This window comes from Vanessa cardui, chromosome 19 (assembly GCF_905220365.1).
Source record: "Vanessa cardui chromosome 19, ilVanCard2.1, whole genome shotgun sequence".
NCBI classification, from domain to species: Eukaryota; Metazoa; Arthropoda; class Insecta; order Lepidoptera; family Nymphalidae; genus Vanessa; species Vanessa cardui.
Window position 1 is genome coordinate 2,736,072 of NC_061141.1, and position 12,184 is coordinate 2,748,255.

At 34.4% G+C, this 12,184-nt stretch overlaps 1 protein-coding gene across 1 annotated transcript; it reads right to left on the bottom strand.

The window, feature by feature from the left end:
- Positions 1–9,263: 9,263 nt before the first annotated feature.
- On the bottom strand, positions 9,264–11,989 carry LOC124538011 (telomere length and silencing protein 1 homolog). Its single transcript, XM_047115015.1, has 3 exons — positions 11,461–11,989; positions 9,490–10,048; positions 9,264–9,399 (listed from the first exon to the last, which is right to left on the bottom strand). Exons 1-2 carry the CDS (start codon positions 11,885–11,887, stop codon positions 9,558–9,560), a joined length of 918 nt encoding a protein of 305 aa, XP_046970971.1. The 5' UTR covers positions 11,888–11,989; the 3' UTR covers positions 9,264–9,399; positions 9,490–9,557.
- Between the last annotated feature and the right edge of the window lie 195 nt (positions 11,990–12,184).

Here is a 12,184-nt window from a genome sequence, read left to right on the forward strand (position 1 = left end):
TTTGTCAGTTGATATAGTTGAGAACGACGTTGTTTTTGGGGAAGAACTAGAAAATAGAGATCACACAGAGCAAGTTGGATTTGAAGAACGTAATGTGACTCCTCCCGTCATACCAGGCGACAGCTCTAAAGACCCTGCAAATATTGAACCTGTTGCCTCTACATCTGTTGTTCGTAGTCCACTTGCCATTTAATCTAATATTTTCTCGCCAGAAACAAAAAGGCGGTTGCCAAAAGCTACGCCAAGAAAAGGCACGCAAAAGAATAGACGTAAGATCAAGTCTGCCGTGCTAACAGATACACCAGTCAAGGATGAAATTGCTGCCATAGAGGAAAATAGAAAAGCAAACATGAAGAAGCGAGTTTTTACTGATAAAAATGCGAACAAACCAAAGGAAAAAAGACAAATAAGAAATCAAAGACAAAGAGTATCCATGACGAAGAGGAGGACGATAATGACGACACAGATATTGAATGTTTTTGCTTATGTTGCCTCGAACCCTTTGCCAATAGCTGGCCTAGCGAAAAATGGGTGCAGTGCATCAATTGCTAAGGGTGGGCACATGAAGATAGTACTAGGGGAGAGCTGCAGTACGAGTGTCATAATTGTTTGTCGGACTAAACTAATATCAAATACTTTTATTATATCTGTGCCATTTAGAATGATTTATGATTTATCTTGTTAATTTTTGATAATTATGTTACTTAATTAGCCAAAGATAATGATTAAAATGTTTCGTAATTACTTGTTGATTTTTACTATATGAAAAGTACCAATAAATTCCAAACACTGAAGTGTCACAACTCACCTCGAGCACTGTCACAACTTACCTCGTTACTAGGAGAATTGTCACACGGGAAGCCGCATTGGTTTTTGTGCATTATCTCGGGAAACTTATTAGTTTTGTTCATTTTTGTTTTTGCTTCTAATAGAGAATAGAACAAGCTTCACGCCGATGTAAAGTTCACAATTGTAAGTCAATTTATAACCGATATATGTGAGTGAAAGCAAAAATTGTCACAACCCTCCTCGGTTTCCCCCATATATTTCCTCGGAACTTTTTTACAAGCGGCTGACCGAACATTTTATATCCCGCAAGCCTCCAGGAAAGGTATTACTCATTTTAGATGATCATTCATCTCATTCCAGTGCTGTCAACATGCTAGAAACTTCTCGTGACAATGATGTGATACTGCTTTGATTACCAAGTCATACTACTTCTGCTTTACAACCTTTAAATATATCTGTATTCGGACCATTTAAAAAATACTATTATGCAGAGACAAACAATTTTATTCGCACCAATCCACAAAAAAAACCGGTACAATTCTGGTCAACTGATAGCAAGGGCGTGGATTCGAGCAACTACACCTGCCAATGCAATAAGTGGTTTTCGCGGTAGCGGAATCTATCCAGTCAATCCAAATGCTCTGTCTGATGCTGAATTTGCTATATCAGATATTGCATTGGGAGAACTTACGCCGGAACAAGAGTCTGTAACTACAGGGTGGACCACAAGTCCGGTAACATTTGAATGGAGCGCTGCTTCCAATTGCGGGGGATAGGGGGGAGCGGGGCGTTACTAAGCGCGAGAGCGGCTTGTTGAAATTCAGTGCAATGACGTCGTTCAGCGGAGCACAAAGCGCGTTTTGCGTACGCGAGTACTATCGCAACAACGATTTTGCGAACAACGAAAATTTTGTACACAGTACAACATACGAAATAAAAATCAAGCTCCATCAACTCGTGCAATTAAAAATTGGGTACAGAAGTTTGAGAAGACGGGTTCAACATTAAATCAACCACGATCCGGCCGACCTAAGACGTCGAGAGAGCCCGCAAACATAGAGCGCGAACGAGCATCTGTTAAAGAACAACCTGGCCTGTCTACTCGAAAGCGGTCTAGTGTTTTTAATGTGTCTAGGACATCTTTAAATCGTATTCTTCACAAGGATTTACATTTACACCCGTATAAAATTCAAATTGTACAACAATTAAGGCCAAATGACTACACTCAAAGACTGCAGTTTGCCAACGAAATGCTTGCGAGGTTTACGAGCTTCAATAACATCTTTTTCTCAGACGAGGCACATTTTCACATAAATGGGCATGTGAACAAGCAAAATTGTAGATACTGGAGTGATGCTAACCCGCAATTGAAGCCCCAAAAGCCCTTACTCTCGCCCAAAGTTACTGTATGGGCAGCTTTATCAGCCAGTGGAATTATCGGTCCGTATTTTAATGAGGATCAGAGAAGCCGTCCCGTTACCGTCAACACACAGCGATACATTGTCATGCTACAGAACTTTTTTGCTTCAGCATTACAGGACTACTCTGGTTTTAATCAACGGACATGGTTTTAAAAAGATGGGGCCACATGTCACACCTCCAACGACTCAATAGCAGCGGTTCGTGAAATTTTTGGGCAAAAAGTCATATCCAAAAGAGGTGAAATTAACTGGCCACCCCGCAGCCCGGATTTGTCACCAATGGACTTTTTCCTTTGGGGATACCTCAAAAGTTCTCTCAAAACATTAGTTTAACAGACTACATGACCTCTGCGTAAGCCGTGTCCAGTAGTGTTCCCACCGCTCCCCCGCCCTGCCTCCCGCAGTACCTTCCTCATTGGTCGAATTAGTCACGCGTGCACTTGCATCGCGACAGCACGCTTATTATTTCCGGAGTTTTGTCGTCTCTCAGACTAATGTTTAGTGATTACGTAAGGCGAGCGACCAAAGGTACGTAAATGTATTTTTTAATTATTTTATATAAATTAGAAAGAAGAAGAAGAAGAAAGAAAAAACATTTATTGACATACACACATATAAAGAAAAAATTGATATAAAAAAACATAAACAAAGAAAGATATAATAATAACGAAAATATATATATATATATATATATATATATATATATAATGAATATAAAACTTGTGTGCAGTCAAAAGGAGACAGCTCAGGCTATGAGGGATTTTTATCCCTCTGCTGATTTTCAGCTGTCTCCCTTGTAGCCACGCAATGACAGTATCAACTTAAACATAAACATACACATAAACATTTGAGGGGTACGGGACGCGAGGCGCAGGTTGCGACCGATCACACCATCGTGTCGTCTCGGGAGTGTTTATGAAAAAAAAAAAAATCAGGTTTCGCGCGGGGCGGGGGGTGCGCGGCCGCAACGTGGACGTGGACATAACGGAACACCGTCGACGTCAGTGTGATCGTCACCGCACGCCCGTGTAGATTGCGTCACGTTGCGTCATTATAAACCTATTATGTTACTTATTCTGTGACGTGTTATTACTACCTTAAAGTAATTTTATTTGCTTACATTAATTGTAAAAAAACAATAAAAAGTGAACAACAAACATAGTAAAAGCAACATAAAAGAACTACCATAGGTTAATTGAGAAAATTATTCCATATTTATACACTAAACGATATTCAGCAACACATAATGCAAATGTCCTGTGCTACTGTAAGGTATGTTATGTATTATTTTATTTAGTATATCTGTTAATTATATATAAAATTTAATTATCAACTTATTTATAGTCAAATAATCTGTTTGTGTTATATATTATTTGATTTGAAATATGCATATTAATATTGTAATCGTATTTTTGTATGTATTTTCAGGGAGTGAAACATCATAGGCGAGTCAAGGCAATCCGGCATCCGTGTTCAAGTACTACGTATATTTTCAAGTATTACGTATATTTGTATTCCAAAAACTGTTATTTATATTAGAAGATGTTATTATTTATGTATTACTAATGTCATCATACGCAAGAATTTGCTATATATACATTTCCAGTGTAAAATGCATGTTGTTCTTTGTTTTGTTTTAGATGGATTTAACAAGAGATCAAAATAAAATATTGCAGATTTTGAATGAGTGTGACGATGAAAGTGAAGATGAAACTGTCGCACAACATGACGGTGGAATTTCGGATTCGGAGAGTGACGATAACTTGGAAAATGACGTTCACATAAACACTGATCAAAGTGAAGAAGAATCTTACGAGTCATCTGACGAAGAAATCAACGTGCCTAGAGCTAATCGCAATATAAACATGATTATTGACTCTGATGAAGATTCTTATCAGCGCTCAGAACGTGCTGCGCCAGTTTCTTTGCCTTATGATCCAGTAATACGTCCCAGACAGAACCATATATATGGGAAAAATAAACACAAATGGGCTACTACACCGCGAAGTTCATCTACTCGTACTTCATCTAGGAACATCGTTCATTTCATACCTGGACCTGTAAATGAAGCGAAGGATACAATTGATCCGACAGTTTTATTCCATTTATTTATAACTGAAGATATGATTAATGATATTGTTATACATACTAATGCTAAAATCAACGTAAAAAAGAATAACTACAAGACAGAAACTCATACGACTTCAAATACATCCGCTAATGAAATAAAAGCACTGCTCGGCCTTCTTCTTCAAACGACGGTAGTAAAAAGCAATCATTTGCCTACCAGAGTCTTATTTGATATCAAGCGAAGTGGAAACGTTTTCAAAGCATGTATGAGTGCTGAAAGATTTGATTTTTTAATTAGATGCCTTCGTTATGATGACGATTCTACGAGGCCAGAACGGAGAGCTACAGATAAATTTGCACCAATCAGGAAATTTTGGGAACAATTTAATAACAATTGCAAAAGATGGTACAAACCTACGTCTAATCTGACTGTCGATGAACAACTGGTGGAGTTCAGAGGACGTTGCCCATTTCGTATGTACATACCAAATAAACCAAACAAGTATGGAATAAAAATTGTGATGCCGATTCCCACTCAAAATACGTTTATAATGCTACTCCATATTTAGGTAACGGAACCACTGCTGATAATATGCCTTTGGCAACACATTTTGTAAAGCACCTTTGTGAACTAGTCTTTGGATCTAATAGAAATATAACAATGGATAACTGGTTTACATCCATTCCATTAGCTTCAGAACTATTGCAGCCTCCTTATAAACTTACCATCGTTGGCACATTACGCAGTAATAAAAGAGAAATTCCGCAAGAAATGAAAAATTCAAAACAGCGACTGGTCGGCGGGCACATCAATGTTTTGTTTTGACCATGAAAAGACTTTGGTGTCATATAAACCTAAATCTAATAAAGTTGTTTACTATCTACTGCTCATGACCAGCCACACATAAACAGTACCACCAACAAGCCAGAGATAATTCATTTCTACAATAGCACAAAGGGGACTGTGGATACTGTTGATCAGATGTGCTCAAATATGGGTTGTAATCGCAAAACTAATAGATGGCCTCAATGCATATTTTACAATGTTTTGAACCTATGTATGATTAACACATACGTAATATGTGCATCAAATAAAGTGAGACAGAGACAAAAACCTATGAAACGCAGAAAATTTGTGCAGATATTGGCAGATAACCTAGTTGAACCCTGGTTGAGAGAACGTCTAGTGACTGTTACTTTGAAACGGAGTATCAAAAGCAGTATCGGAGATATTTTAAAAATTCAAGAAAATATACCAAGCACATCTGAGCCTCAACCCAAAAGGCGTAAAATTTGCTCATTTTGTCCATATCAGAAGCACAGGATGACCAAATACTCCTGCCACTCCTGTAAAAAGGCCATTTGTGGCGAACATTCTACGCAAATATGCGATGAACGCAAAGATTAATTGTTCGGTTTTTTTTTTCATTATTTCGTTAATATAATAAGACATCTTTCTTATTTTGTAATTTCGTAAACATTGATTAAAATTTAATACTAAAAAAGTGGTTTCAATTTGTAGTTTTTCAGACTAATACTTAGTGACAGTGTAACACCAAAATATGTTTAGTGATCTAGGGTTAATGACAACCCTCAGTGTATTGAAGAATTAAAAAAAAATATACGCGAGGAAATTCAGAACATTTCTCCAAACACTTGTCGGGCGGTGATGGAAAATTTCCGCTCTAGATTACAGGAGTGCCAAACTAAACAAGGGACACATTTGGACGACGTTAATTTTAAAAAACAAAACCCTGATTTTTGTACTTTTATATTTTATTATTTGAATAAATAAACATATTTTCTCTCATATCTCTTTTGTATTTTTTATAACCATTCGAAATGTTACCGGACTTTTGGTCCACCCTGTATATACGATCAAGTACCAGGCGCTTCTGGAGAACTTGCGTTACGTGAGCGGATACAGGAATCTGAATATAACCGAGGTAATGTACGAAGGCGACAGAACAAAGTAACTTTACAAGGCCATCAAGTCTCAAGCTACTGTGATAAAAATAATCCAGAAATTATCATAAATGAAGCTGAGCAGAACTGTATGAACCAGAGTTGCACGCCACCAAGGCCGTCGTCGAGTCTTTTGGCTCTTTCTCATGATTGTTTAGCCTTACATTTTAGATAATACTGAACTATCATTGCCATCGCTGATATCTTTAAATGTGTCACAGAACAAAGATCAACAAAAAGAAACACCATCTAAATTTTTACATCAATCATCTCCATACCAAAAATTCCGCTGAGTATGTCTAAAAGGGCTAAACAATCAGCAGAAATTTTAAACTCGAATGATAAAATAATTGATAAGAAGAATAAAACTGAGAAAGTAAAGACAACAAGCGTAATGAAACAAACGAAAGAAACAAAAAACAAACCAGTTGGTAGTAAAGAAAATATTACGAAAAAAAAGGAGCGACAGCAAAAAAATAAAAAATCGAAACAATATAGAGATATTACCATCAGTGGATCAGCTAGCACAGATTTTATTTAACTGACTGAAGGAAGGGCTGTAAGGAAAAAAAACTCGTATCTACAGTTCTTACAGTGAAAATGAAGAAAATTTTATAAGTTCAAAAATATCTCAAGGAAAGCAACTAAAGGGCTACTAATCAAAGGCAAAAAAATAAAACTCTGAAAAAATACTAAAAGTAAAAAATGTTAGTTCAAAAATAGAAAATACCAAGAAAGAAGTTTCAGTTGATGATTATTGTGTAGAATGTTTTGAAAATTATAATTTAAATAAATCGACATCAGATTGGATTAAATGTCAGATGTGTCGAATGTGGTTGCATGAAACTTGTTCAACACTCAAAAACCATTTCATTGATTGAGATGTGGCAAGTTGAAAAGCTTGACTTCTAGTGATAATTAATGCTAATGCCAAAGTACCATATTTTTAATATTTAAGATGAATACTTTTAATTAAAAAATTACATGTTCATTTTAAACATCCACCACGTCTAATTGACGAACATGTCGAGAAGCACATTCGTCCTCTTTACGAGGACTTATCCAAGGACGAGCTGCTTACGAGTTGTTTGGGTGGACACACACAAAATGCGAACGAGTCATTCAATTCCACTGTGTGGCGTATGACGCCTAAACACCTTCACTCGAGAATTAAGATCGTCGAAATTGCCGCTTACAACGCTGGACTAATGTTTAACGAAGGCTACAGTGCAGCATTGAGAACCATGCAGTTAATGGAATTAAAAATTGGACAGCAATGCAACAATTTCGCCAAGGGAGCCGACGAGGAGCGCGTCACCCGACAAAACATGCGCGATTCGTTGTAAAGAGGCCAGAACAGCCCGCAGACTCGAACAACAGGGCGCAAACCAGTTTTTTGAAGAGTCTGAAGGTCAACTTTATGGAACAGAAATAGCTGATTAGCATGTTAATGCGATACTTTTAAGAAAATTACGATATTTTACTTGCGAAAACTTTGACGCGCGTTTTCTCGAATTTTCATTTTTACGATTTTTCCTAATTGGCGCGGGCAAGATAGGAAAAACTGATGATATTTGGGATAAAATTTTCTTCTAATTGATCCTAAAAAACCTTAAGAAAGTTAAGATTAACATTTTTAAACAATCTTAAGTCAATTCAAAAAAAAATAACTTTTTTTTCAATTCGCTAAAAATTATTGAAATTTTCACGTTTTTGTGAATTTTCTTGGTTTAACTAGCAGCTATATTATTCAGGAATAAAAATATTTTTGGTCTTTTTGTATCAGATAAAAATTGCGACCGCCATCTTGCCAGCCGCACAACAAAAGCGCTCGCGAGACGCCTCGGGAAATACCTGTACCGGCCATAATATTTTATAAATCTTAATAAAAAAATTTGAGAAGACTGCTGAAATATGTCACTACAAAACCTGAAGTTTCGTTCTAATCGGATATTCCTTTCCATCCCAAAAAAAATCTCTAAAAAATCGATTTTTTGAAGCCTCCAAAGCAGGCTTAATCTTCAATCATCTTCTTCAAAAAAGGGGGCAAATGTAGCATATCTCCCTCAAAGAAAAACAGGCGCACGAAAAATGAGTGTTCCAGATGCCGAAAGTTACTATGCAATGAACATTGTACATATCTTTGTGAAATCTGTTTTGATAAAGCGTATCCTGTAGATTTGGAAAATATATAATTTTGTTACTTTTTCCATTTTTTTAAATATTAAAAAGTATTATGAAACATAAGAGAAAAAAAGTCAATTAAAATATTAAGTTTTCTAAAGTCTTTTGTAAACCAAAGTTTATAGAATAAAGTTAAAAAGATATGTTGATTTATTATAACTATTTATTAAATATTTACTGTTTATTTTTTTAAATCGTTAAAGAAAAAATATTAAATTGCTGTATTACTAGTCAAAATTGTCAAAGAAAATGATGACAATCTACACAAATCAAAAGTGTTTCACTTATCACTTTTGATAGATTGAAAAAAAAATTGTATGTAAAAAAACATTTTAATACAGTTGTTCTAAGCACCTAGCGCAATAAGATATTATTTATTTAATTAACATTTTTTTTACATGTTGCTCAATCTATTTTTGAATAGAAGTTAAACAATGTTAAAATCTGACCCAAAGCATGGATTTGATGATGTCTGTAAAAGTAAAGTCTTAAATTTTCTGTTACATGTATGTGAAAGATAAGGAGAATTATATCTTAACTTCTTAATTAAACTAAGAAGTTAAGATATCATTCTGTGCTCTTGCACAACAATTGATATTAATTATATAAGATCTGGGATTGATTATTACCACCCTTCTGATGTGGTGCTTTTGTCATAGCAGTTGTACTGACATTATACTTGAAAGCATAGTAATATTTATTAAATAAAGATTAAATACTGTCAATAAAAAGTGTATATTTTCATATAACCTACAACTAGGTATGTGTAATAAAGATATTATACTCTCCATTTGCAAATAAATACTTATTGTTATTATTTATTATTGTAGGTACCTGGTATAAAATTAATAAAGTTATGTGTTGCAAACATTCTCGCATTTTAAAAGATAAACTTCCAGCACATTTCTTGCCCCATTTCTTCCGAAGCAGTTATCTCGGCTTTCAATAAATTGTACAATGTACATGAGGTCTGTTGAATAAAGTATTATTAAATACTCAAACTAATAATTAAAGTAGAGAAGCGGGCAAAACCCATTCAACACCACTTGTTTTGACTTACCGTTTATATGAATATAAAACTTCATCCACATGTATATTAGCCTTATTTAAATTCAAATAACACTATCTTCAATATCTTCTAAATTGTTTCCTGAATTTCTCATAGTGATAATCATCTGTAGCTCGTTCACCCTTTGCTTTCTTAACTATTTTATTAACACTTTCATCGATCACATTCGGTTCAACCTTTTTACTTTCTGGCTTTTCAACTTTTCTTTTTTTTGAATTAGCACTATCTAAATTAAATCTATTGTGTTGAACAAAGTTGACTGCCATATTCGTGGGTACAAACTGCGACGGTCCATCTTTTTTGTTATGCCTTTCCCACAAAAGTTTCATTTTAGCTTCCTCAGTTGCTTCAATGTTTTTTATTTTCGCATCAATACCAAGATCTACTTCCGGTATACCACTTAGCATTTGGTTGGACAACATCTCTTCAGATCTGTGTGCAGCCGACGCACGTAAGTGTTCTGGTAGAGAAAGTAAAGCTGCTTCCTCAGGTGCTAAGTATTTCAGTGCCTCACCTTCATCATTATCTTTTTTGTTATCATCATTTCCTTCTAAAAATTTTATATTACCATTAATGAATATTCATCTTAATTTAAGTCATAAATAATTATGATAAATAAAATAAAAACTAACATTTAACAAATATGCAACCAAATTGGCTCAGTAACTATTACAATAGTAATTATAAAATCAAATTGTAGCGAATAACCTATAACTTTACCCGCTGGTAGAGTTTTGTACCCATAACCCAAATAGTATATTATATTCTACTGGCAAGCAGCAATATTTGTCAATTGTGTTCAGGTTTAAAAAGTAATTAAGCCAGTATACTACAAGCACAAGACCCATAAAATTTAGATGCTATGGGACTCGTGGTTGTTACCTAATCTGGTGACACATTGCTAACATGAGGATTGACTAATATTTCTTACAATATCAATATGTATGGTCAGTGGTAACCTGCAAGCTTTATGAAATAAAATAAATAAAAAATAATTTAATCATTTAAATTAAAAACTTGACTGATCTTTACATATATATACAATTTACATACAAATTCGCTTCTTACATCACTTATGCACCAAAAACTAATAAATCTAAGATGTTATGGATAATACACATTACAATCATACAATCTGAGAGCTATTACATTGATCAATATTTAATATACTTGAAATAGAATTTGGCTCTGAGTATAGGAATTATATGATGCTGCATAGTGATTAATTTTTGATAAAAGTTAGCAAAGAGATTTCCTTCTCAAACCAACATAATTTTTTTTTTTTTTTATATGATTTTTTATTTCAATATGATACATCTACTGTGGATTAGTATCATAGCAAAGCCTATTAGACATTGTCCTGCCTGTGTACATATACCTACCAGCATAAATGATGTGCTATGGCGAGTTAGAACATAAAAATACATATATGTAACAAGCATTTTTCATCTATTTGTAACATCAGTTGATACAGACAAATGGGCTAACTAATACGTGATGTAAGAGGTTACCATAGTTTGTTTAGATAATAAATATAAATATAATACCTTCACTAATGGGCCACCATTCTTGGTAGCTAAGAAGTTATACCAATTGTGCCTGTAGTTAACTACAGTAAATAACTTTTAATTTACATTAATGATATATCAAGGGTAAATTTAATATTGTTGTATAAAACTTAAATAAATATCATTACGGCCTATTTGACGTAATTCCGAGTCCATAAGTTATGATATTTTTTCTTAATTTTCTCCAAACGCTACAGTTTCGCTTATAGCTAATATTGTTGTAAACAGGGACCGAACCTCTAACATATACAACACAAACTCGTGGTGTTTTTTACTAAAACTAACTCGAAATAAATAGTAAACATTTCATAAAACTACCCACATTGGTTTCGACAAAATACCGATGAGTTAAAAATTAATATACTAAGAGATAAAATATCACATTCGAACTTACCTTTTCGCTTGGCTAGCTGCTCTTCTATGTATTTCATCATTTCTTCATCTTCGTCACGTTTATTTGTTTCAGCAGAAAATTGGGTGCCAATGCCAGTGTCGTATGCGTCATCAACCTGTTTAACTTTCCCACTTTTCAAAGCCTGCATGTTCACCATACCACCAGCTTTTATATTATATGGGTCCTTGCAAGTAACTTCTTCAACCAACGACGTTTTTTGTCCTGTTGCTAGAGCAATAATGCTCACGCCATTCGGTCTTTCTCGTAATTTCTGTATTTCTTTGGCCTCCTGTAGCCTAGCTAAAATAAATTCCTCGTCTTCAGAATCGTCATCTTCAGTTTTTATTCTTTGCCGTATGTTTTTCTTTTTTTTTGGTTTAAATTTAATTTCTTCTACTTCGGCTATGGATTCTTTAGATTCGTCCATTATTTATTGTTTTTATAATTGATATTTTACAGGAATTTATAGTTATATATTATTATATGTGGACTCCAGAAAACAATAACTAATTCGTATGGTAGAATTGTTAGAACTACAAAAATGAAAAAAATCACGGACGAGAGTCGAGACTTCACGCGTTCACATGGTTGACGTTAATAAAATGTTACCAACTCGAACGTTGACTTAGCTTGAAGGATTGGATATTATTACTAAATATTATTATAATTAAAAATAAAAACAAATTGAGTTTGTTAATTGTTCTTCAATGTTCGATTTAAATTG

Excerpts from the sequence above, each read along its gene's own strand:
- LOC124538011 (XM_047115015.1), bottom strand. The coding sequence starts at position 11,887 with ATGGACGAATCTAAAGAATCCATAGCCGAAGTAGAAGAAATTAAATTT. Across the intron at positions 10,049-11,460 it reads GCAGCTAGCCAAGCGAAAAG|AAGGAAATGATGATAACAAA; the intron begins GTAAGTTCGAAT and ends TAAAATTTTTAG.